Below are 27,845 nucleotides of genomic sequence, written 5' to 3' on the forward strand. Positions count from 1 at the left end.
GCTCAGCGCCGCGGCGGCGGCGGCGGCGGCCGGAGACAAAGCGCCCGGCTAATGAATGGGACGGTCCCGCCCGGCCCTTCCTTTTAACTCTTTCGGGCCCGGCCGGGCGGCGGCGACCTCCGGCTTCCCCTGCGGCGGCCGCCCGGGGAGGTGAGTGGCACCGTTCCGGCACCGGGAGGGGGCCGGGTAGGGCGGTCCGGCTCGCCCTCCGCCGGCCCCCGCCACCTCTCCCCCCCTCTTACCCCCCCCCCCCCACCGCCGCCGGGTTTTGCCTCAGTGGCGCCGGTGCTTGTGCGGCCGGGACCCCGCGCCCCGGGCCAGGCGGCGCCCCGTCCCGCCTGGGAGCGCCCGCAGGACAGCGCCGCCAGGCCGGGGAGGGGGCGTGTGGCGGCGGGGCGGCGCAGGAAGCCGGGGACTAGGCCCGCGGTGCTGGCTCCATTGTCTGCGAGGCCCCGGGAGGGGGCCCAGTCGGCCTGGCGGGCGGGGGTCGCAAGTCCCCGGGGGCTCGGCGCTGGCCCGGGCCGCCCGGCAGGCTCTGCCGTCCCCCGCCCGGGGAGGGGTGCCCGCCGCGCCGCTGGCCGCGCCCCGAGCCCGCCCGGCATTGTGCGCGACGCGGGCCGGGCCGGAGGGACCCGCCGGGACTCCGCGCCCGCTCCCACCTGGCGGGGCCGCGCCGCCGGGAGGCCGCGGGAGCCGGACCCGCGGAGGGTGCGGTGACCATGTGGCCGCTGCCCTCCCGAGCGAAGATGGCCTGGGCAGCCCCGGGGGCGGAGAGACCGCGGCTCCGCGCAGGGTGCGGGCTGGGGCTGCGCGGGGACTGGCGGGCGGGCGGGCTCCTCCGCACAGGCTGGCTAGTCGGGCGCCGGGGCCGAAAAGCCCAGGAAATCCTAGAAAGCGTTTCCCCCCGAGAACACGGGACACGAGGGGTTCAGGCGCCCGCCGGCGGCTTCGGCCACGGCGTAAACATCGCATCTCTTCCTGCGTGGGGTGAAGTTCCCAGCCCCGTCCCTCTTGAGCAGAGTCGCTCAGGAGAGGTGCATGTGGAAAAATTGTAGAATTTAACTTTCATGTACTGCTGCTTCCGTTTTCGTATTGGGATGCGGTAATTTTGCTTAAAAATGTCTTCTGTAACTTCTAGATATACACCGAGACAGCTGCTCATGGTAGGGACTGGCTGCGTGACAGTGCTTACTGGATTTCAGAGACTGATACCCTTAAAGTTGTCTGCTGCACGTGCAGTCTACTAAAAGTGTAGAAACATTTATTACTGCAATGAAAGGTGCCAGGCCTCTTCTGCATTAATGGTGATTCTAATTATCATTGCTAAGTTTAGTAGTGTTTGGCTTTGCAGTGTAGAAAAAAGTCCTCTTTCCTGGATCCTTTCTCCCTGGTGCTTATGTGTCAGAAGCAGCCGTGTCTTGTTTCTGGGGGGTATCTTTGAGAGATTTCAATAATTTAGCATGAGCTGTCATGCTATGCCTATAATGCCAAGCAGAGAAAGTCTTTCAAGCCCTCATAATATAAACATACTTCTCAGGCTTTCCTTATGTGTTGTTGTCTGTATGGCCCGCTATGTGTGTGTGTGCGTTTTGCTTTTCAAGAGAGTGAGTGCAGTTCTCTTCTTCTAAAGGTTATCTTCAGTAGTGCAACGTTTCACTTAAAGCACAGACATGCACTCAAGAGGATGTTCATGGAATACATGCTGGGGGTAGTGAAGTCTGGAAGACTTTATCAACAGTGCCCAAGATACCACGCTGCTACTAGGAAGCTTGTGTTTGTACAAATACTGGACAGGGGTGTTCTAGATATTATTTACTATGGAGATTGGTTTTGAGGAGAAAAAAAATCTTGAATCTCTTCATTGTATATTAAAAGCAGCAGAAATTCTTTTGTGGACTCTTAAATGGGTGCTATCTTCTAGGTGTAAGATCAACAGGCAAGGTGCTGAAAGTTTTTATATGGTTGGATGGCTATCTACTTTGGTACTTAAAGTGTTACTAGTATCTTCCACCTTTAACAAATGTTGAGGAATTTATTCCATAGGAGTTCTCCAGAGCAGACAAATGTAAGAATCGATTGAGAATTAAGTAAAACTAAATATCTAGACTAAGCCTCTCCGAGAAAAGTTTTTTTTAAACATTTGTACTTTTGAATAACCGTAACTCTGTTACTCTATATGAAGCAACATTGTGACAGGTACAGCGTCCTCAATGATCATGTGAAAGACAAAGTATATAATAGTGAAAGGCTAGACAGGTGATGAGTTTAGAATAATGCTTACTGTCTTTCTGTTACCTTGTCTGCTATGGCCTTTCTCTCTGTTTGGTGTTTCCACCTATTCTGGCTCATTTTAAACTTAGACTGCAAATGTCCTGAGCAAGAATTGTGTTTGCAGAACAGCTGGTGTCATGGGGTCACGGGTGGTTAGTGCAGAGTGGGGTCTACTTCGGTACACATAATGCATCACTAAGGCTTATAACAGGTTCTTTGGAAATACAGGGGGATAACTGAATTTCATACGTTTATTTAAAATTGTCTATCCATGTAAAGTAGAATGTCCTCCTATCAAAGATTCTTAAGAACTAGGTATTACAGAAAGAAGTCCTGGCAAACTCTTAGGTTGTAGGGAATAGTTGCTGGTTTACGTGGCCTTTGAGCTTGTTGCATCTTTTTTTCCTTCCCTTTTTACTGGAATTTGTTCTAATTTTTAGAACCTTAAATACAATGACTTCTTAGAGATTTTTTTTTTTTTTTTTTTGTGGCTCAGAAAGTTTGAATTAAGGAATGCAGATGATATATCTCCCAACACCTTGCTGCATTTTACCACCATTCACAGTGAAGACTCTATGGGAGGATTTTGTAAATCCTGTCTTTTGAGGCTTGCTTTTAATTTGTAGGAGTTCTCATCTTCAAAATGAGCATATTGTGCTATGAGGTTGCCACTGTAATGTACAGTTAAAATAATCAGTTTTATGCAAATAGGTGTGATGCTATACATATATGAGCTTAGGTTTACATAGAAAACAGTATTATAGATAGTTTAGTTGGGGATTTTGCACATTGTAGACCATAGTGTTTAACTCACCATCGTAACTGACATTTTTTCCCTAAGTAGGGACAATCTACTTTAGTAGTAGTGACATAAAATAATTTACATCATGTTATCTGTTCTAGTGTACCCTTCCAAACAGGCTTCACAAAAAAGTGTTCTCTTGCATGTGGCAGATGTGCGTTGTTTTCTGTACAACTTTGGCTGTTTGTTTTGCATTTGCTACTGGCATCATCAATATCTCTCAGTTCACAACTATGAGATTGTTTCATTTCAACCAGTTGGTGAAAAAAATGAATAGTTTCTGTGGCCTAAAGATAGCTTTCAAGTGAAATCTAGAGTTTAAAGCACACACAACAAGAAGTAAGAACAACTGAAGCTTTTATGAAGTTTTTTCTGCCAAAATGGAGGAACTTCTATCCTAAACTAGTGTCATACATAGTTTAATCATGGTAGTATTATTTTGGTTTGTTGGTTTTGTTTGGTTTTTTTTTCTGATAAGAATAGCTTGATTTTTAAGGTCCGTATTTTCATTCATGTGCGATAATTCAGAACAAATTGTGAATTTTTTTATGTTGAACAACACCTTGGAAAGTGAAGTATTAGTCTTTCCTATAACCTGTATAAGACTAGTTTTCAGTGGCTGTTGACATAAGAAATATTACCATAATCTTTACTTAAACTTGCAACCTGTGTGCTCTGTTTAGCTATTACTGCATGCTTGCCTCCCATCTATCACCTCTTACCCTTCCCCCTCTGCTTTATAATGACATGTGGGGTTGGTTGGACGATCCGTCTTTGAAGGTTTAGAGGGTTACTAGTTCACTGTTACAGCTGCCCGAAAGCTTGTTGGATTTTTTTTTTTTGAGTTATGTCTGCTAGTTTGCATTCACTAGTGTCATACAGATATTTTTCCCTTGGTGTGTTAGAGCAGTTTTTGCACTGAGTGGTCAGATTTTTTGTACATTTAATAAAAAAAACAGTTCTGGATTTTAGTAGTCAATAGCTTGAAACTTATGGCTGAAAATAGTCTTGGTTTAACAGCTGTGACATATTTTAGCAATATTCTTTTGCAATTCTTTACAAAATATATGGAAAAATGTCTCATGACAATGATCAAATGATTTTTACCAATTTTGCCCCAAATAGGTTCATTTAATTAGCATTATGCTGCTTACCTGTTGCTGTAATTGTGTATGCTATTTTCTGAATCAGTGTTTACCTCTAAAAAAAATAAGCTCGGATCCAGCTAAAATGACTTTTTCTTTGTTATTCTTCTCACTAAAATAAACAATCAAGAAAACCCAAACATTAATTTGAATTGAATGAAATGTTTGGTCTGTCTTGAGACTGTTTTATAGTCATCTTTAACAAGTGAAAGAATGGGAAAATGACAATGGAAGGGTTGTGGGGTTTTGATTTTTTTAAAGACATCGGGGAGGATAAAGATGCATTATTTGTACTCTATCTTGCCTGTAGTCTGATGGCTCTGGCACTTGCAAGGAATGTGGGAGAGCCAGGTTCACTTCCCTACTTTGCCTGAGGAGCTGAATCCACGTCTCAGAGAGTTCCCTAACTGCTCCTGCTGAGCACCCTGCCTCGGGTGGGTCTCTGTCTCCTTGGCTGACACCTTCCTCTTTGTATACATTATTTAAATGTTCGCTGTAGTAGGGACAGCTGAAGTGTCTCATCTTAACAGTCAAATTAGCCAGCCGCACAGCTCTGGAGATGTTTTCACTTGCTTAAGGAGGAGTATGGAAGTATTTTTAAGTGAAGATGTCAGTAAAAGAAGTTACATATAATTCATTCTGTAATGCACAGTAAGCCAGCGGTCATGACTTCCCTCTGAGAGGTGTTCTTCTCAAGGAAAAAAGAAGGAAAAAAAAAAAGTGTGTGTATACCTGTATGTCAATGACCATCTCACAATCTGAGTAAGAGCAGTTAAACACTGACTGGTGGGGAGAATGCTTTGATGGTTTAACCCCTGTTGATGCTTGATCCATATGAAGTTTAGAAAAGAGGACAAAGCAACATCCTGACCAGTAAGCATTGCAGAGTCCAGCATTTTCTGCATTCGGATTTGGAGTCAAAGTTTACTGTCTGGATTTTCTAGGATGGCAAAAAGATTTCTTGGTCTGTTACTCTTTTTTTTTTTTTTTTTTTTTTAATGTACAGGGGCAGTGAAACAGCTGGAGCCTCTACACAGTGGCACTCATGTCTGTATCATGGTCAGTGGGACTGAAGTTGCAAAACTCCAGAAATATGTCCTGTGATAGACTGTTTTGGTCTGTTTTGTTGCAAAGTCAAAATATCTGACTTAATATGCTCCACTTGCAATCCACTTTCTCATACATGGGGAATGATAATCATGTGTTGATCCTATGCTATTGCATGTCGATTAATACACATGCTAAGTGCAGTGTGTAAGCAGTATGTTTAGCTCATGAAGAGAATGCATAACAAACTGCCAGATGAATCCTGTAGTGCGTTGAAAGGTGTCAGCAAGCTCCTTTGAAATCTTGCATGTAGTGGAGACTTGGTTTCATTCATCATGTAGTCATCCCTAAACATAAAAAAAATGGAGCAGCACCAAGACAAGTACAAAAATTTGACTTTGCAGTCTTTTTAGTACTCGTGTTGGGGGGTGGTATTTTGGTATTTTTTTTGCTTTAGAGCTCTAGAGTTGAAAATGTCGTAATTTTTCTTGTCAGTTGTGAGGGCTAGGAATTTTGAAAAAAGGTGAGAGCTAGTCATGTAAGTGCAACTCCTGGAGCTGTCACCTAAAGAGAAACTTGAAACATCCTGTGACTTGCCACTGTGATAGTTAACATGACTAAAAAAATTTATTAAAAGGAATTACTTTCTTCTTTTCTTTAGATACAATCATCATCATTAAGTTTGAGTAGCAAGTATTTAACCTCAAATGAAGCTGCCTGCATGCAGTGGAACAGATGTGTAAGTTTTCTTTGTGGTTTTTTTGTTTGTTTGTTTTGCTCAATAAACTAGTGGGCAGTTTGTTTATTTTGGGTCTTGTATCATTGTTGTTGTTATTAATTTAGAGTAAGTCAATGGATAAAGGTAATGAATAATTGTATGCCTGTGCATTGACTTGCATGGAGCTTAATAATTTAGAAGGAGGTTTTTATGAGTGCCTGAGACTTAAAAATTAAGTTTGGAAGCCTGGATATCTTTACAGTGTTACAGTAATAGTAACTAGTTTATGATTTGTGGGGTGGTACTTACTCTGTGGTAACAGCTGGCATATATACATCCTTACCCTGCAGTCTACCTCTTAAAAAGGGGGGAGTAACTTCCATGCTACATTCATCCTATACTCAAATAACACTCGTTCAGATTTTCATGTCCTCATTGATAAAGTAAATTTTAATATTTTTTGCTAGGTTTTTTGTCAGAAACATGTTTTTTTTGTTTTTTTCTTCACATATTTAGTTTGAGTACAGATTTTTCGGAAGCCTGAGATTCCTGACTAAGATGCAGATGAAAAAAATCATTCATATTCAGATCAGCATTTATATGTAGATTAACAATAAATGTTATTCTTGTATAGTGTTTCAGAGCTTTCTGATTATTTTTTTCTCCCCCTGCCCAGAATAAAATAGTTCAACTTTTAATCTGCCTATACTATTGGTTAACATACATGTTAGCAACAGATGGACAAATGTTTAAGGTAGGTAAAATATTGAGCTAGGAAGTCTTGGTGGGGTCCTAGAATCATAGAATAGTTTGGGTTGGAAAGGACCTTTCAAGTTCATCTAGTCCAACCTTCCTTCAGTGAGCAGGGACATCTTCAGCTAGACCAGGTTGCTCAGAGCTCCATCCAACCTGACCTGATATTTCCAGGGATGGGGCATCTACCACCGCTCTGGGCAAATTGTTCCACTGTTTCACGACCCTGATCATAAAAAAATTCTTCCTTATATCTAGTCTGAATCTACCCTATTTTAGTTTAAAACGACTACCCCTTGTTCTATTGCAACAGGCCCTACTGAAAAGTCTGTCCCCGTGTTTCTTATGAGCCCCCTTTAAGTACTGGAAGGCCGCTATAAGATCTCCTTTGAGTCTTCTCTTCTCCAGGCTGAACAACCCCAACTCTCTCAGCCTGTCCTCATAAGATTCTGGCCTCTATAGGAAAAGAAAAATAAAAACATGATTCAGATTATTTTCTTGAAGGAAAGTTTTCCTAGGTGACCCAAAAAGAAGGTGTGGGGGATTTTGTTACATACTAAATCTGCTTGTGGATCATTCTTCATCAGTCTAAGCAAAAATGAACTGCTAGTGCTTTCCAAGTCCGTAGCATAGCCAAAGAGCAAGAAAGAGTAGTCGTTTGCAGCAGCCTTTTGAGTTAGTTCTAGACCACTGTAAAGAGATTTGATAAAAGGGACAATGTTGCTTTTGCCAGAATTGCCAAAAGTTCACACTCATGTATTTAATGCTGAATTCTAATATATTCATCTCAGGGTCACTGTATGCTCTGCACTGTTTCATGGTATGTCAAGCACTGTAGCATTTCATAGTTCTACCTGAAGTGCTTTTCTAATGTGACTCTCAAGGTTAAAAGCCTTCAATGAAAATATCCACTTTAGTACTACCTGTCTACTGAAAATGAGTATCTGGTGTTAGTATCTTCAAGAACTATTTCTTGAATTATAATCCCAGATGAACTAACTGTTGACTGCAAGTTGAGCTGTTCTGATAGATAAGGAAATCTGTAAGTGGTTAGTCTTAAAAAAAATTAAATGCCAATATGAGCTCCAACAGAAAAGTGTATACATTTTATCACCTGTTTTTTGTCATATTCATGTACTTCATTGAAATTCAGGTTGTAAGCACTCTGGAATAGAATTTAGATAATTTTGGTCAGCCTAAAAAAAATGCATTTATAGAACACATTTTGAGTTCCTTGTGACATTTTTTTTTTCTTTAACTATTCTGTTAAGGTTTTATAGAACACAGTAATTTTTTTATATGTTTATTTGGGGAAGTATGAAATGTGAGGAATATATCAAATACATAAACTTCTAAGTCTCATACTACTTCCTGCTGGGGTATTTTTCCTCCATGTCATGGTAGTTGAAGACTTGCTTTGTTTTTCCTCTGTGTTTCAGTGTATCAATATGCAAGATGTGGTGTATTCACCATTACAGATTGCACCATGCAGCATATTACGAGCAAGTTATTGCATACTAGCTCCTGGGGTTGAGTAGTGCGGCCCAGAGAGCTAGCATTTTGCAAATGTTCCTTCTGTCTGTGATGTTTTCTTCATTTGTGATTAAGAAGGCACTCTTTTGGTAGAATGAGTACTTTTATAGAGCTGGAGTCTCCTGAGAACAAAGATTGGAATTTTCTGCTGTCCAGACATTTTCTTCTCTGTTAAAATGTTAAGTTTCAGAAGGTTAGAAATGTTATAGGTCTACATCCTTTAGCATCCACTGCAAGTATTGAAGTTTTCCAATGCATATGCTATGCTGTAGATTTAATGTGCAGTTTAGATCATTGAAGAAAATCTGGTTCCTGATTAAAGGGATCTAGTAGTGTTAAATAGACATGCCATGAGGAGGTGGGAGAGGAAAGAGCAGTGTGGAAACTGCTTCCTGTTTATAGCTCCCACCCAACTACTGGATCCTGGCTCTTCAGAACTGTTCTTATTTAAGATTTGGGACAGCAAATCCTTGCTAAAATGTGGCATAGATAATGGCAATCATATAATATTTTCTAATTCTGCTCTGTGGTTCCCCTTCTTTCTTTTGCATTAGGGGTGGGAGCATGATATGGTAATAACTGTGGGCATGTATCTACAGACAGGAATAAAAAGAACAACCAAAGGACAACAGGGTAATTAATACTCTACATGAAAAGTTTTCCCGTGTTGCGACTTGCATTAGTAACCCCTGGAATAGTAGGAAAAGTGGGTAAGCTTTCAGGGAGCCGAACAGTGTGCAGAGTGTGCTGTCAGTGGCACTGAGAAACAGGAGGAATTGAGGTTCTATTCTTCTTTTCCTTTCCCAGTGATTTTAAGTTTTCTTCTGTGGCTTACTGCACTGTGGGGAGACCATAATCTGTTTATGGCAGAAAATACAGTGATGCTCATACAGAACAGGGAGATTCCTGGTCCTTCTTTTCTCTAAATGTTTTTGTTTCCCTTTTCTATACCTCACAAAATATTAGGTTTATTAAAATAATTATTATGGCTTCTGTATAATAATACAAACCAAGCAAATGGGAACAGCAAGGGCTATCCTTTTTGTTACCTGCTCTTGTACTAAAAATGTCGTGGATCCTGCTCTGAATAAAATACCTGTGTAACCTTATTCTGTAAAACTTATTTAAATTACAGGTTGCATTACATGAATTAAAAAGCTCATGAACTGCACTGGTTAAAATAGGTACTACTAAAAGCTTTATTCTTAATTAAAATTCTTGTTGTATTTTTTGTTAGCTTCTCGAGCAAAACTTTATTTGCTCAAATTAAAATCTGTCTATGGCAGCAGGATGGTTCTTTTGGGAGAAGAAGACAGAGTTATTTGTTTGCCAGGGACAACAGGAGAGTCTCTTTGAATTTTCTGCTAGTGCTCTGTGTGGTGCTAGTGGAAACAATGTCGGCTTTCCTGGTTTGGTTGTCCATGTCAGCTGGGTCTTTGCTGCAAAGTCTCACCTTGTCTTGAAGAAGGCAAAGAGAATATGTCCATAGAAGAAGTTAAGAGGGAAAAGACCCCGTGTCATGGAGGCTAGGGACAGGCTGGTTGACAAGTGAATAAGGTCTGTTTGCTCATTTTTCTCTCCCTCTCACCTGTTTCATGAATAGGAATGTTTGTTTTGAGAGGGACAGAGTTGAGGTCATTGGTTTTTAAACTGGGATATCAGTTGAAGATGTCAGATGCTACTGATGAATGTACAATTTCCTTAGAAAATACCAAGTGACCAAAAATAGTTGGAAGGGGCATGAGAAGTTCACCCCTATCATAGGCATGATCGATTTATGCCTGCATGTGGTATGGAAGCTTGTCTTTAAAGTTACCTGGTTGTTTTTGTTGCAGTTCTTATGCTCCTTGGCAAGATGAAACTGAGTCTTTCTGAACTCTATAAAACTTATCTTGGATGGTATTGTGAATATTATTTTCTGTTATATTTAGTATATGTAGTAAAAAGATGGTCTCTTCTTTGCCATATTTCTTCAAATTATTACATGCGGAAGGAAGAAGGTACCTGGTACAGAGAAACAGTTCTCTTTGGAGAATCATTTACAAATGAGGGTATCTTCTGACTTGAAATAAAATTTTGTAACACGAGAGTGATTAAGCTTAGTTGTTAAAAATCCCTACAAAGTATTTAAACTACTGTTTATCCTCTTGAAAATATTTTTTGTCTTTTTAGGGACTATGAGCTGCATTTTCTTTCTAACCTGCCTTTATGTGCACATGCATTCCAGGATACAAGTACATACAAGCATAGTACTGTGTCATATTACACATATATCAATACGATGTATGTAAATCATGGAAAATCTCTCCATAGCACAAGTGAAACTATCTGAGGACATGTAACTAACTGGCATCAATATGAACACAGAATTAGATTAACGGGTAGCTATGAGGGGTTTTTGAAACGGAGCTCTTGAGACTTCATCTGGTTAGTATCAGAATAGATACTAATATATGATAGTCTTAGCAGTTCAACAGATATAGTTCATTTTTTAATTTATTTTAGAAAAATTAGAGTTAAAACTGCTTAATATAATATTACGTTCTGTAATATTACAGGCTGGAGCGATGGGCTAAGGCCAACTGTATGAGGTTCAATCAGGCCAAATGCCGGGTGCTGCACTTGGGCCACAACAACCCCCAGCAGCGCTACAGGCTTGGGGAGGAGTGGCTGGAGAGCTGCCAGTCAGAGAGGGACCTGGGGATGTTGATTGACAGCTGGCTGAACATGAGCCAGCAGTGTGCCCGGGTGGCCAAGAAGGCCAATGGCATCCTGGCTTGCATCAGAAATAGCGTGGCCAGCAGGGCCAGGGAAGTGATCTTACCCCTGTACTCGGCACTGGTGAGGCTGCACCTCGATTCCTGTGTTCAGTTTTGGGCCCCTCACTACAACAAAAGACATTGAATTACTCGAGTGTGTCCAGAGAAGGGCAACGAAGCTGGTGAAGGGTCTGGAGCACATGTCGTACGAGGAGCAGCTGAGGGAACTGGGGTTGATTTTGTCTGGAGAAGAGGAGGCTGAGGGGAGACCTCATCACCCTCTACAACTACCTGAAAGGAGGTTGCAGAGAGCTGGGGATGAGCCTTTTTAACCAAGTAACAAGCCATAGGACAAGAGGGAATGGCCTCAAGTTGCGCCAGGGAAGGTTTAGACTAGATGTCAGGAAGTATTTCTTTACAGAACGGGTTATTAGGCAGTGGAATGGATTGCCCAGGGAGGTGGTGGAGTCCCCATCCCTGGAGGTGTTTAAGAGTAGGGTTGACGTAGCACTGAGAGATATGGTGTAGATGGGAACTGACAGTGTTAGGTTAATGGTTGGACTAGATGATCTTCAAGGTCCTTTCCAACCTAGTTGATTCTGTGATTCTGTGAAAGGACCCTGTTTGCATTTGGTGAGGTTTTTTTCACTTTATACTTACCTGGATGTTTTCAGCAAGATTTCCAAGAAGACTTACTGTACACAAGACATGGTGTGCTTCTCCTAACTGCTTTTTCATTCTTCATCATCATGCCTATTCATCTTTTGAAACACTCAGCTTTCTCCTTTACAAGTGTCTCATTTTTAACTGAAATCATCCTTAAAGTGCTTAAGCTTTCACTCTTACTGAGTTTAAAGATAGACGTTTAAAAAAAACCCAAACTAACAAAAGTGTATGTTGCAAGCTAAGAAGGTGGACTAGTCAGGAGAAGAATCTCCTGTCTTAATCCTATCCTATTTATTCTGTCAGCTGTGGACTGCACAGGAGGAGGAAGAGAAGAGTAATGGGCTAGGCAGATGAATTGATCACTTGGGGAAAATGTCAGAGGAGCTTTGCTCTGAATTTTCTGATGCTTTTCTGAAAGCAGGCTGCTGTTCTCTAGCAACATGGAGTAAATGTTTTTTTCTTCTGATTTTCATTCTTTTGGAACTTAACTGTTGTTACTGTGGTTTTGGTTGTGTGTTGTTTCCTGTTCCATGATAATACTGATGCATCTTCCCTACTCTGTTCTTAGTTTTATCTTCTGCATTTTACCCTCATGTTGTGTTACTGCAACCTTCCTTCATCTCCCCTCGCCTGAGCCCCAAATTGTACACCATGAGCTACTAAAAGCAGCTTTGGTGTCCCGCACTAAAAATGCTATAAGCCAAACAATGCATGCTTCAACTGTTTAAAAAAAATCTAAATTTTTTTTCTTAAGAAAACCACCTTATCTCTCATAACATCAAGAATTACCCCATCTTATTAGCATATAATATGTTTGTCAAAAATGGCAAATGATAAAAACATCAGAGTATAATCTCCTGTAGCTTTCACTTGGAGCAACACTGAACAGATGTGTAAGATTTAGGAAAATCCTGCTTAAAGTTTTAATGAAATTATTGCTTAAAACATCAGCATTTTAACAAATGACAGGTGTGAACAAGAGCATAGAAACATATCCTGCAAGTATTGCTTCAGTAGTATCATACCAGATAATGAGAGAGAGCACTTCAACACTTACGAGACAGTTTGGATCCTAGACAACTGTTGACATAATTTGCTTATCATGACAGATCTTTTTTATGAGTGATCTCTTAGTAAAAGCTGGGACAGAAGTGATTAGCATGTGTGCAACCTGCTTTTTTTATATCCTTTCTTATAGTGTGCTGCTATGGGAAGTTAGCAAAGGACATGTGAAAGAAGATAGCCCCATTTGAGACTATTAGTATTTTTCATGCTCTAGGAAAAAAAAAATAGCAACAATTAAAGGCATATCAGGTGATTGTAGGTGTGAGTAGTGTTACTGTTTGTCGTGATATATAATATTATGTATGGTAGTACATGCAACACATTGATATTTATTTTTTATATGAAACGTGGGAGTGACATTGTTTTGGTCGAGGTGACTTTTTTGTTGTTTTAGCTTTGCATTTTTATTTTCCTTGTAAGATAATTACTGTTTGAAATCATGTGGAATGGGGATTTTTGTGCTATGGGCTTTATAGCGTTTAACAGTGCTGCTTAAACCTGGGTAGTGGAAGATGATGCTTCAAATAGATATATGCTTAATCAATTGTCAAATAAATTATGAAGGCTGATTTCTCCAGAAATAAGCTTGGGTTTTGACTCCCTACCCTGTATCAAACACCTGCTTTATTCTTAAACATGTCTGTATCATTGCGGTCTGATGAAACATTTGGGTACTGAGTATGTTTAGCAAATCGGGTTGGGCACTAAACAGGGATGCCAGAAGTAAATGTCAGCCAGATGTGAATAATACACATGCTAACACAAATATCCTTATTTATATCAGACTTTAAAAATAATGACTATGAAATGTATAATATTTAAAAAGCATTATCTCAGTCTTTTAAAGAAGTTTTATGGTTGAGGATATACTGATGTAAGAACTGAATTAAGAACCAGATCCTCTTTTAATTTTTAAAATTCAATCTTAATTAATTTCTGCTTTTTAATTAATTTCCATTCCAGAGTATTTTTTTAAATTATGCTAATCTGAAAATCATACCGTTTCTCTTCAGTTCTGCCACTATCATGAATTATTTTCTCTCCTTTTACACATTAGTATAAGAGCCAACGTAGTTCTGTGCAGGAGGAAGCTGGTGTGCACACTTTCTTCCATACACCATGATGCAAGTAATTTAGGGTTTGAGATGGAGATATTTGTACAAAGCTGGGGCTTTTAGCTCTTGAATATTTCCTGAGGTTTCAGGGAATATCTGAAAATGATCAGTGAACGGAGTCCCATAGACTTATTGATGTTTACAGCAGCAAGAGTAGAAAACAAATGTACAAAATAAATCGGCTTTTTTAAAAGAGTAAGAGGCTAAGTTTGAGTTTGAGGAATTTGAGTTTGTGCAGTGTTAGGTGTTTTCTGTGTGCTGATTAGATTTTTAACTTGACACTATCCCTTTAACAGTGGTCTAAGACTAAAACTGTCACTTCTGAGCTGTGCTGTTGATTGTTATCTTCCTGCATGACTGTTAATATAGTGAAGGTGGGGGAGAAGACAGAAAGAAGAGTCCAGAGACAACTACACCAAAAAAATATGACTTGGCACCAACAGGTCTATTTTAGAGCTTAATATAAAATAGTCCACGTTCATAGTAAAATTATTTAATGTTTTGGGGGACAGGAGGCAAGAAAGGGGGAATGTTTACATTTAGCTGGTAGTCTTTTTAACTTTTCAGTGTCTACTTTAGCTAAATTCCTACATTTGTAATCAGGGTTGAGTACCCAGAGTTTAATGATGATAGTTATGGCTATAATACTCATCTCTCCACATCTTGATTTTTCTTTGTCTAGAATGACTGATTTAGGCCCCAGTTTACACCAAGCACTGAGGTTTTCAGCAACGTGAAGAGGCATGAATTATCTTTATACTTGGATAAATCGGAGGTCTCTGTGTCATGTCCTGACAAGTAGTATGAGCACACCGGGGAGCTCACATACCTTTCTTGGAAGGCTCTCATTTTTCCTGTCTTGTCTTCCAAGCCTCTGAGCATGTACCTTTGTCCCATCACATTCCAAAGCACGTTTTAATTTCCTTTCTTCTGCGTCACTCTGGATATGTTATTTTCTCTGTAGTTTTTCCCAGCTTCTCTTCTTCAGGGATGAGGGAGGTGAGGGCATCAGCAGCCCTGACAGGATGCTGCCCCGTTTCTTCCAGCAGCTGAAGCCCAGCAGTCATAGCATCCCCAGGAGCTGCCTGGTTCCTGCCTCCCAGCCTGTTACAGCTCCTACTCTCGGAATCCTGCTTGGCTGGCCACACGTCAGTGAAATGCTCCAGCCCCGAAGGAAATAATCCCACCCCTTTTTTTTTTTTTTCCCCCCCTCCCACCACTAGCCCTAGTCTGAAAGCTGAATCAGTCTTTCCTTGTTTACACAAACATATAAAACTGTTCATGAATGTTCCCGGTGTGTAAATTAGGAATTTTCTAAATGTTTGTCTCAGGCCAGAATGGAACCTTAAAAATAATTATAAAAGCTTGCTTTTTTTTTTTTTCATTCTACAAGTGTTTCAGGAGTACTTAGGGAGCCTTAGTGAGAGTGAGACCTTGATGGGTAAGTCCCATAGGAAGACGACCCTGTAAAACTCATGGTGGAATAGATGAAACAAAAACAAAAGGTGAAAGATAAAATATTACAGCCCTCCTAATTGGGAAGGGGTCATGGAGAGAGAAATTTAGACTTCTGCAAGACCAGTAGTTTTTGACAGAACAAGAGCTAAACATAGATATCTCAGGCAATATTAAAAAAAGTTGTATTTTTGTTAGTTTGATATATCACTTTTTTAAGATACAAGTACAGAAAAAAGCATAGTAAATAGTTGAAATTTTAAATAAAAATACTTTCAATTTCTAGCATCAGGGTTTTTCTCTCCAGTAATAGAGAGCACTTATAAGAGTAATAGCTTCTGTGTTTTTGGTTGTTTTGTTTGTTTTCCTCTTCTTCTGTGTATACTGTTTTTGTGGGGGGTTTATTTACTTAAATATAATTTTGGTTATGATGTTTTCCCCTTCATTAACATATGCTTCTCCGATTTTTTTTTTTAAACATCTTTTCTGTTAAGTGCACAGATTGCTATAAACTTCAACTCTCTCATATAAGACTAATAAAAATATCGGGTGTTACTTGTCCTAATTGTTATTTTCTGTTCCAGTATTTGGTTAGTGTGAAGACTATTCCTGTCAACAAGGAGCAATGTACAGTATTGGTGGTGCTGTTTCCACGCTTTACTCTTGTGTCCAGATGGGGCGTTTGGGGTCGTGGACGTGAGAGGTTATTTTGCAAGTTGAAGAGAATAGCTTTGTAAAACCACAACACTTACTGGTTAATGTAAGATCTGCCTTTCAGGTGACTGGAAAAGTAATGGAATAGTAAAGGTGGCTTTACCTCCCTCTTTTTTTCCTCTCCTAACAGTCCTCTGCAAATCATACCTCCCATGAGGTGCAAACCAACTTGTCTCTTTTATTAAGCCTAACTTTCTGTACTTTGATCCCAATTATGCTGTTGCATCCACTAGTTCATGCTTGTATGTCTGTACAGATTCCTGTGAGCTTCAATGAAACTTTAGCATAGGACCCACCTGGTTTCAGAGTGTGACTAACATGCTAATTTTGCAGTCTCTTCTAATAACACATTTTAATTGCTCAGTATCTTGCAAACTTCTACAGTTCTTTACAGCTAGTACTGATAGTTTGTCATAGGAATTTTCTATAGAAAAAATACATTACTATTAGTTTTCCTTCTTCAAGGGATTTGTAACTTTGAAAAGTGGTAATCATCTAGGCTATACATTTATAAAACTGTTCTGCTTATTTGTTACAGGTTTTTGGATGTGTGTTTTGTTTTCACTTTTTTGGAGTTTATTTTTTTTTTGTGTGGTGGGATTTTTTTTAGCAAATATTCCTTAATTAGCATAGTACCTGCCATTGAAGAGGAAGCTAATAATATTTTCTTAAATTGTTTCCTCCTTATTGCTTGTATTGCTTGCTTTTGGGGCTTTTCTTTTTAGGCAATGTTCTTAATGATGTCTGCACATTTCCAAAAATAAATAAAATTAACACTGTTTATTCTAAAACTGACATCTGTTTGTGCAATTTGTTTTTAATGTGCTTTTATGTACCTCCTACGCTCAAAATCTGTCACTACTTCTGATTTTTTTTTTCAAACTAGTAAATAGTTTTGCTTTCACTTTGTCTCCACATTTTGCATCTTTCCTGAAACAACTACTCTTGCATTTTGCAGGTGTGTGTATTTGTATTTACACTATATGCACTTGTATAATAATTTTAAAGTTTTTTGTTTTAAACTACTTTCTCTAGACCATTATTTGCACAAAGATTCTGTAATACAATGAAGTCTGTGATTATTGCCTGATTACTCAACCTAAAATCTAAAATTGTTTAAAGCTTGCAGGTCACTATCTGCTTTACAAACAAATAATCTGCTCATGGTCCAGTGTTCTCGGATACTTCTCATACTTCTCTGTATGTTAATGTATGTCTCTGCAATCTCAAGACACTGGTGTTTCTCTTTTTTTACCCCCTTCCTTCAGCAGTGATTTCTTCTGGTCATGGCAGTCCACTGTGGCACTCTTTGGATCAGTGACATTCTGCTGATACTTCTTGTCAACCACTATATGCTTTCAGTAATCCCATTTTGAATGGAAAATCCTATAAAATGTTTCTGCAGGCTTCTTGCCACAGCAAACCACCAACTGTCTTACAGCTGCTCAGGAGCTAATAGTCTAGAGTAGTACATTTGAGTAGATAATTGTTTTCTAGTTCCTTTTATTTTCTTTGAAGATTTTTGTTGCAAGGTGACTCTTAATTCTGTTTCACTTGCTTGTCTGTATCTAATTGAGGAGATTTCAAAGGCATAAATCACTTTAATTTTGAGCTGACTGCCTGTAGCCTTTTGTACCTTTGAAAACATTTTCCTTCTTGAATATCCTGTTTGTTTAGCAGTAGTCCTTAACTTCGAGTGGCTTGCGTCCAAGGATAAATAAGCTATCTAAAGGTGGTCATAACCAAACTCATACTTCGTTCTTGGTTACTATAAAATTTTAAAACAGGATGGAGTATTTTGTTTGTTTTTAAAACAGGTAGACTCTTACATAGAATTGGCATACCTATCTTTCTAACCCCGAGTATTTCAGGGACTGTATTATAAAGAAAACTTTGGTTGAACCCTCAAGGATTCAAGGACGGAGTGAGCTTGACTTAATTTCACAGTATGATGTAGTAACACTCAAAGCAATAGAGATCATGCCTAAATGTTTGAAAGAAAATGGAAAAAAACAAACAAACAAAAAAAAACAACAAACAACCCAAAACATGCAAAATCGTCTAAGGGGCATCCAACTTTTGGGGATTTCCCAGGAAGTGATCTAGCAGCCCTAAAGAGTCTCCTTTAGGACTCTCAGCTGGTCTGCATTCCTAGAAGGCAGCAACAATGCCCAGAAAGAATATGTGCTATGTAGCCAGAGACCTGTAACAGTCATAAAGTGGACAAGATATAATTAATGATTTCTTGTCTTAAACTCAGTCATAAGTACACTAAAATAATGTAACTGGCCACAGTATATAAGCACTTTGTAACACTGCTAATAGTATGACCCCCCTAAGAGCCTGAAAGCGTATCACAGCTAGGCATAAATGTAGAAATAATACGTGCTGCAAAGGGAGACCTATGTTTAATTGCACAAATAGGAGACAGAAAATCATGGGAATCAACAATTCAAGTAGTAACATCTGCAAGCAAAAACCAAGGATATAGAATAAGCAGGAAAGATTCCTGGTAGAACAAGAACAGTTTCTGGTCCTAAAGAAAAGAAGATACATAATGTAAGGAGCAGATGAGATTGCTTCCCGTACTCGTTTTTGGTGGAGATTATGAGCATTAAAAACACCCAGCAACAGCAATGAGAAATAGGGAAGAAAGTCTATCACCAGGTTCCTGCTTCAGAGTCCAAATAGTGCTCTCACCTATTCACCTCAGCTTCAGCACTAAGCCCATCAAGGACCATAGCCATCAGTATTTAACTACATGGCATCAGCTCAGTGGTATTGTGTACTCAAAGCTAATTTAGGATAAGATGATTAGGGCCTAACTGTTTGAATATGTAGTGATAATGATTAAGAACTTAACCATTGGCCATGTGTGTTGTTCATGAATGTCACTCTAGTTAAGTATTGTTGTGAAGTTTGCAATTGGTCTTATTTATCAGGTTTCCAATCTTCCCATTACAGCTACCTTGTGCTTAGCTGTGTTAAGCAGTAACTGCTTATCAGGACAGGGACAAGTGAAGCATCTCCATGGATTTTTCTGTTCAAAGCCTAGAACTGTTTTTGCATAGTTAAGAAATTACAGGAATTGCAGGCTAGAGATGTGATTACCTGTTTTGAGGCAAAGGATTTGTGCACAACTTGATCAGAACCTGATGCCAATGGATGTGTGCGTGTATTTTGTGCAAATCTAGCTAGGAATCTGTAATGTGCTTACTGTAACTTGGCACTTACGTGAATAATTTATGTTCTGTAAGCTCTGCGTGGTGACACTTGCTTGTGAGCTTTTCTATTCTGTGATCCTAAGTCACAGCAGCTTATTATATATTCTTGCTTTTCCTGTTTGAAGTCCAAGCTCCAAATTCACAAACTAGATCAAATTAAAAATGAAAATAAAGACCACCTTAGATCGATTTCTATTAAAAATGTCGACTATCTTATAGCTTCTCTCTTGTCCCAGATGCACATGCTTGCGTATCATCAAGATGTGTATGATCACTAACTTGTGTTTCATTCAGTTTTATACTGAGTGATGTAAATTTAGTCTTTTCTGCCAGTTGTTCTTAGATGTGATTTCACAAACCTATGGGAAGTACTGTGTAATGTGTTTAAATTTCTTCTAGAAATTTAAGGTTTTTCTTTCTCCTCAAGTCTCTCCATTAGAACTGATGTTCTTCATGCTCAACGCTCATATCTTCTGGTGTCTGAAAAAATCTTTTTTTTTCCCTTTTTTGTGAGGAAGAGAGAGAAAGGCAGAGCACAAATACTAAAACTTTCACAGAAAGAAAACCAGAGTTACTGCCTTCCTCTTTGCAAGTTCTGAGTGCTCCATCTTCCTTTTCTTAAAATAGATATAATAAGCGGATTGCACCTCCTTTTCTCTGCCCCTTCCCCTGCACTGGAAAAGAAAGTTATTGCTATGGTAGGCTTTCCAGAAATCTGACATCCACACAAAATGTGTTTCTGATTTTTGTAAACAGACCTCAGAGAAATATTATTTAAAAAAGGTTACAAGACTAATATGACATTAGTCATTAGTCTTGTTACAAGGGGGAAGTGGCTGTGTGAGTACAACCTAGACATTTTTAATGTGTCTTGTAGCTATGACTAATTTCACCTTTTGTCGGCTGAAATCCTTGTGTTTGAGTAATACATGAAAATTGTGTGAGAAGTTTTTAAAATAACAAATTCAAATTTGTGTTTTGTTTTCAGCTGGGAAGAAAGAGCCCCAAAAAATCCAGTTTGCACAAATTGAAGTGCGTAGTGTAGCATCACCTGTGTGGTTAAAAAACACTTATTATCTTGAATGAAGGCACCAGTAACTACATTAATGACACAAGAGAATTGGCAAAATTTAGAATTCTGATAGAACTGTAGTAAGAAAAAAAAAAGTGACTGACAAATGCAGACAGCTTCTTCAGGTTTGTGTGGAGCTGGTAGGGGGTTCTGGTTTTTGAACCTGTTGTTGCCCTGTGATTTATATGCAGCTATACATGCAGCTATATTTCAAAAACCTATTCTTTGTACTGGAATTGTTGGTAGAGGAGGTCTTTACCTATGAGGCAAGTGAGCTATCTCAGTGTAAATGGGCTTTGTAGTATAACCCTTGGGTACGTGAGGAACTTGAGCTGGCAGTGCTGCACTAGGCACCAGCTTATGCAACTGTATGTATCATTGCTTCTGAGTGATATTGTTATGCTTTTGGGAGACCTCAATGTATATATGACATTTGCATAGCCCAGTTATCCTAAATGAAGCATTTTGGTTTTTAATCGTGACACTCTAAAAGTAGCTTGTTTCTATAGTATGGTGTTTTCTAGTAGTGTCATGGCATAAATATAACCGTGTGGTCAGAGGAAGGAAAGATTAGTGTGACAACGCTGAACATCCTTACGGAGGTTTCTTGTAAAACGTTGCTTTTTTAAACACTGTTGTCATTAAGAAAGTGCTCGCATGTACAGGAGTATACCTTAACATTTGGTTTTAAGTATGTATTTCTCTGCCAACATGGTTAAATGCCTGCTTGTCTTCATATATATCTGTAGATACAGACACCTATCTAGTATATGTTTGTGTATATAAGCATGTATGCAGTGGTTGAATTAGGATGTAGGATGAGGCATAGGTATGTCCAAGCAAATACAAAAATGATGCTTGGACTTCATATTTTGTCAAAGCTGAACCAGAGCTGCATGTGTAGACATCTATTTGCCCACAGTAAATGTATTGAGTAAATGTTGGGGTTTTTCCTTTTTTCAATAGTACACTGAATTGCTTTTATCTCAAAGGAAAAAAAACTACCCTACAGAACATTTAGTGCATGTTTTCAGTTCACTTTTATTGTAGCTATTTAAACTGTTAGTCAACTTCTGTCTTTTATTATTTTTTTTTTTTATTTCTAGATGGTGCAAAAGAATCACAGTTGCCCAATCAAGATGAACAGAATGGCTTCCTTCAACAAGAAAATAGAACATTCATTTTTTAGGATTATGTCTACAACATGAAGCATTTAACAGTAGCTGTCTTTGAGAACATTCATCTATGACCTGAAATGTCCTGATCCTGGGGAAAAAATGAGATTCCATTAATTAAGTCTATAATTTTTAAATGCATTTTTATGACTAGTCATATTTGCTTATGCACAACACGATACAGAATTCATAAACCAGAGATTATTTTAACACACACATTTGTGTTTGTGCATTCAATATACAAGATACATCATTTTAATCAAATTTTAAATAATCTTTTAAATTATTTATATTTATTAATAAATGAAGATTTGGCAAGAAGAATTTGTCATCCATGGACAAGAGTAAAACAGGTTCCCCCAGTATGGATGGTAATTTTGTATTGGGTAAAATCAATAACTTAAAAGTAGAGCAAGAGGAAGACAGCATTAACTGTACTCTAGAAAGAATGGATATAAAGACAGAACAAGATGATTTCAAACATGTGGACAGCAGTGATGAACAAGAAGACAAAGAAAAGAACTTCATTACCAACAACCCTGGCAAATATTTATCTACAGAAAATGAAGATGATTATGGATCTCTTTTTTCTCAGTATAGTAGTACGCTGTATGATGTAGCAATGGAAGCTGTGACACAAAGCCTCCTTTCTAGCAGAAACATAAGCTCCAGAAAAAAATCACCTGCTTGGAACCATTTTTTTATATCTCCCAGAGATAGTACTAAAGCAATATGTATGTACTGTATGAAAGAATTTAGCAGGGGTAAAAATGAAAAGGACCTGAGTACAAGTTGTCTCATGAGACATGTGAGGAGAGCCCATCCCACTGTACTAATTCAAGAAAATGGAAGTATGCCAGGTATATCCTCCTTTTCTTCACCTACATTGTTACTGCCACCTCAGTCTGCAGATGTTGGAGATCTGAGTTCTATGTTATCGCCCATAAAACTAGTCAAGAAAATGGCCTCTAAAATACCGTCTCCAGATCGGATAATTGAGGAATCTGTTTCAATTGTTTCTTCTGAAGAAATATCAGATATCTCAGTTTCTGAAAAGTGCAGCAAAGAAGTCATGGTTGGGTCCTCTCCACAGCTACCCAACAACCAGTATGATGACACTCTGGAGAATGTAGCAGAAAAAACTGTTGTAATTCCAAAGAGCACATCAGGTTCCAGAAGAAGGTCTGCTGTCTGGAAACACTTTTATTTGTCACCTCTAGATAATTCTAAAGCTGTTTGCATCCATTGCATGAATGAATTCAGTAGAGGAAAAAATGGAAAAGACTTGGGAACGAGTTGTTTAATAAGACACATGTGGAGAGCCCATCGTTCCATTGTCCTGCAAGAGAATGGGGGTGGTACCAGCATACCACCTCTTTACACTGCACCTCCAACTTTGTTGCCTTCTTTACTACCTTCAGATAGTGATCTGAATTCTATGTCATCCTCTCCTGGAAAACTAATGAAAGAATCAACTTCTGTTTCTTCTTCTCCAGACAGAATCTCTGAGGAGATCCATACTAATATCTCTTCTGGAGATGCTCTAGTGGAAGACTCAATGTTGTCATCTTCTGACGATATAGGTGAAGTCTCCTTTGTTTCATCTCCTGAGAAACAGTGTGAGGGACTAGGTCCACTAATATTTGAACCTACTGCTGTATTTCAGCAAAATAAAAGGATTATGAAAAGGCTTAAATCAGAAGTTTGGCACCACTTTTCACTGTCACCTGCAGACAGTCTAAAAGCAGTATGTAGATACTGCAGTTGTATGATAAGTCGCGGTAAGAAAGGAGATGTGGGCACAAGCTGCTTGATGAGACATCTATATAGACGTCATCCTGATGTAATTGGAAACCAAAAGAGCTTTCTTGATGTGAGTTTGGCAAATTCTCCTTACGCCACTTTGGCTTCTGCAGAATGTTCATCTTCAAAGTTGACTGACTTGCCTACAATGGTTACACATGATAATCAAATTATATTTCCTGTTAATAGTAAGAAGACCTCAAAACTGTGGAATCACTTTTCAATTTGTTCTGCAGATTCAACAAAAGTAATATGTATGCACTGTGGACGTACAATAAGTAGGGGGAAAAAGCCAACAAATCTAGGCACAAGTTGCCTTCTAAGACATTTGCAGCGGTTTCATAACAATGTATTGAAAACTGATGTCTCGGAGACAGTATTATCCTCATCTACGGATAATCACATGCCACTGAGCACAGAATTATTAGGATCTTCAAATTTTGATGAAACCAATGACAAGTTTTGTGACTCTCACCCAGTTGCCAAAAAAATCACAAGTCTTGTAGCCGAAATGATTGCACTTGACCTTCAGCCATATTCTTTTGTAGACAACATTGGCTTTAACAGGCTGCTTGAATATTTGCAACCTCAGTACTCTTTACCTTCTCCATCTTACTTTTCTAGGACAGCAATTCCAGATATGTATGATAATGTAAAACAAATAATTATTTCACATCTTAAAGAAGCTGAAAGCGGAGTGATCCATTTTACGTCTGGAATATGGATGAGCAACCAAACACGAGAATATCTAACTCTGACAGCTCATTGGGTAACATTTGAGTCTTCATTTCGACCACAGTGTGAGGATTACCATTGTTCAGCACTACTAAATGTATCACAGATTGATTGTGACTACAATGGAATCAGTATTCAAAAGCAGTTAGAGTACTGGTGGGAAACATGGATTACTTCCATTGGCCTTCAGATTGGGATTACTGTTACTGATAATCAGAGCATAGAGAAAACTTTAAATGAAGGTGATCATTCAAGTGTACAATGTTTTAGTCACACTGTTAACATCATTGTAAATGAGGCTATTAAAAGCCAGAGAATGGTTCAGAATTTGCTTAGTATTGCAAGAAAGATCTGTGAACGTGTCCATCGATCAGCAAAAGCAAAAGAGAAGTTAGCTGAGTTGCAAAAAGAGTATGAATTGCCTCAGCATCAGCTAATACAAGATGTTCCATCAAAGTGGAATACATCATTTCATATGCTTGAACGTCTTATCGAACAGAAAAGAGCAATTGATGAAATGTCAATAGAGTGCAGCTTTCGGGAGCTAATAAGTTGTGATCAGTGGGAAGTCATGCAGTCAGTGTGTCATGCTCTCAAACCTTTCGAAGCTGCAAGTAGGGAGATGAGTACACACGTGTCTACTCTAAGCCAAGTGATTCCAATGATACATATACTTAACAGGAAAATAGAAATGCTGTTTGAGGAAACAATGGGCATAGATACTATGCTGAAATCTTTGAAAGAAGCTATGGTGAGTAGATTGTCCTCCACCCTTCATGATCCAAGGTACATTTTTGCTACACTTCTGGATCCCCGGTATAAGACATCCTTATTTACAGAAGAGGAGGCTGAACAATATAAACAAGACTTAATCAGGGAGCTGGAAATAATGAGTTCTACCTCAGATGATGATAAACCTGTTTCCAATGGATGTGGTATAGGTTCACCATCTACAAATTCATATGGGGAAGATAATCTTTGGTCACTCATGGGTGACATGAAGAAAACAAAAGACCTGAAGGAGAGAGCAAAGTTACCAGAGGAAATGGTGCTTTCTTACTTGGAGGAAGAAGTGCTTGAGCATAACTGTGATCCTCTAACTTACTGGAACTTTAAGAAGTCATCTTGGCCAGTACTGTCAAAATTGGCTGTCAGGTTCTTGGGTTGTCCACCAAGCATTGTTCCTTCAGAGAGATTGTTCAATACATCTAATGAAAGCAACAACTTTAGTCAGTCAAGGTTAATGATTGAACACTTTGAAAAGCTTATCTTTTTGAAAGTGAATCTTCCTTTAATATACTTCCAGTATTGAAACTAATGAACAAACTGCTAGGCTAAATCTATTGTTGCTCACTGGATATTAACTATCTATAACTTGGATTTTTAAATTGCTCCAATAGGGGCCATGTATGACATCTAATCAGTGACTATAATTCCAAATTTTAGTTTCATTTTTTTCAGCTTTCAATATGTCTACATGTGCCTTATTCATAGTACTTCAGGCCAGATATTGTATATATGTTTTTTAAAAATTCACACTAGAGATAGCCTGTCTTGTCAAATTATACAAAATTATGTAGGTTTTAATCCATAATTGTAAATGAACTTTAAAAAAGCTCAGTCATTTGTTTTAATAGAATGGCAAAAAAAAGATGTAAACAGTTCTATTCTGTAGTTTTTTATTCAATTATTATGTAAAAACCATAAACCAGGTACTGTATTTTAGTTGGACATTGCTTTAATTGCAACAAAACAGCTTTTGTAGTTGTCAAGAGAGCTGTACATGAAAGATGGGGTTCAAGCTGTCTTTTTATCATGTGATGTTTTTAACTGCAAGCCCTAAAGTACTTAAAGGATTAAGAAGAATTATTGAGGAAGATGTGTTTACAGGAGACTATTGATTTAGTATCTGAAAATAAATCTTAAATTTGAGATGATATGGAATGTCAGTTATACAGCAATTGGTAGTAAAACTTCCCATTCTGGGTTCTCCTGTTCAGGTTTTACATTTTAACTGAACTACAGAAATATTCTGGGTATTTATAAAAGCTCTTTGGAAGTCTTATCAAAGTTTGTAAATTAATGCTTGTTATTTAATGCCGTGTACAAAAAAGGCAAGAAACTTACCATGAAGACTCTAATGTCATTCTAAAGCCTTTTCTAATCTTTAGTGCATCAAAACTATAAGGTTCCCTATTGTAAAAATTGAGCCCTTACTCCTAATGTAATTTCAATTGTGTAGAACAGCCTATCTTAAAGCTCCTAGTACAGAAATAACTGATCTTCTGATTTTCAGTAATAGCCTTATGGATATGGTGCACTGCTTAGAGTTTTATGTAGTAGGGTTGATTATTAACTGTTGGTGTCCATCAGGCAAATGGGATATAGAGCCCTCAAAATTTCAAATAAGGTGGAAAAAAATAGGCAGCATTTTAATTTGAAAGGAACATTCTCCATGGTTTAACTCTAGAAAGATTAATCTTCTCATTTCAGTTTTCATTGAATACTTTTTGGGAAACAAGTCATCATTTGCCTATGACCTTTTAGAAAAGTTGTAGCTTTGTTAAAATACTGTACCTATGCCTAATCTAATTTTGCATTTACTATGTTTTAGTGTATTTATAAATGGTGAACTCAGTTTCTGAAATTAAACATTTTATTTGCAATTTTCTAGTGGTAGTCAACACTGCCTTTTATTTTCAGATGGATTTAAGATAATCATTGAATAAAAATGAATTGATACAATTGTAATCATAAATATACCACAGAACATGCTATGTAAAAAGATTGGTTTTCCATTTAGCTCTTTGGACTTAAGCCTGGATACTGGTTCTTTTCATTTCACTCGAGCTATTCAACCTCAGGAAAAGTTGTTGAATTCTTTCCCAGGTGGCTTTGGTTTCCACATGATGTTTCTCTAAACATTTTGTGGTTTCAGGTATTTCAATTGTTATTCCATCAGTTATGTTTACACCTGTATTAAAGTAAATTATTATGTAGTGTACTTGGGAAAAACTAATACTGCGTTTTGTCTCCAGTATTTTAAAAGGTAACTTATAATTCTATCAACAGTCAGCATTTTTTTGTTCTTCTAGGGTTAACTGAGAACAGCACGTGTTTTTTCTGCAGTAATAAAACAATTTGTTCTAGTTTATGTATAGTTGGAACTAGGTGAGTTTGAAGCAGCTTATTGGGAAACATGTTTAAATGGTTACTGGTTAATTATTATCTCAATTTTTTTCCCTACATTTTAACTGTGAATATAACCTTGACCTTTGTAAAGGAGATGTTTAATCTCTCAACCAGTAGAGAGGGAGGTAGAAGATGAAGAAACTTTTTTTTCTTTTTAAACAAGTGATACAATTTTCACTCAAGGCTTGAATGTAAATATGGCCTTTGGCTTAAAGCATTGTAGAGCCACATCATACCAGCAGGATTGCTGGCAGTGAACATGCTTACCTGAAAATCCCAGTTCTCTGGAAACAAGCAGCTTGTCTCCTCTGAAGGCAGTCTTTACTGTAGCTCCTGTGTAACTCATGTGGAAAGTTGAAGTGATGGCATTTTGTAGCCCCCAATTTGCATCTTATTCATACAGATATTTAATTGCATAGTCATGCTTCTTGTCAAAACTTCCTGAAAGCATGAGAACTAATCACTATTTTTAAAAGTAAATTTTTGTCAGTTAAAGTTAGCATACTTTATTTGTACCTGCAATTTCCTCTTTTTTTTGCAGTGTCAGCGTGATTAAGAATTAATAATAGGCTTATGTTAGAATTTTTTAAAAGATAGTATG

The 27,845-nt window shown here is 38.4% G+C and overlaps 1 protein-coding gene across 4 annotated transcripts; it reads left to right on the plus strand.

The window, feature by feature from the left end:
- Window positions 1-15: 15 nt before the first annotated feature.
- Window positions 16-26,725, plus strand: ZBED4 (zinc finger BED-type containing 4). 4 transcript variants are annotated; one of them, XM_074870055.1, is made up of 3 exons: window positions 16-150; window positions 5,927-6,004; window positions 21,446-26,725. In XM_074870055.1, exon 3 carries the CDS (start codon window positions 21,849-21,851, stop codon window positions 25,362-25,364), a length of 3,516 nt encoding a protein of 1,171 aa, XP_074726156.1. In that variant the 5' UTR covers window positions 16-150; window positions 5,927-6,004; window positions 21,446-21,848; the 3' UTR covers window positions 25,365-26,725. The 4 variants fall into 4 exon arrangements, with proteins under 4 accessions (XP_074726156.1, XP_074726159.1, XP_074726157.1 ...); XM_074870056.1 differs by lacking the exon at window positions 16-150 and adding an exon at window positions 662-793; XM_074870057.1 differs by lacking the exon at window positions 16-150 and adding an exon at window positions 4,754-5,277.
- Window positions 26,726-27,845: the final 1,120 nt, after the last annotated feature.

This window comes from Strix uralensis, chromosome 5 (genome assembly GCF_047716275.1).
Source record: "Strix uralensis isolate ZFMK-TIS-50842 chromosome 5, bStrUra1, whole genome shotgun sequence".
Lineage (NCBI taxonomy): Eukaryota > Metazoa > Chordata > Aves > Strigiformes > Strigidae > Strix > Strix uralensis.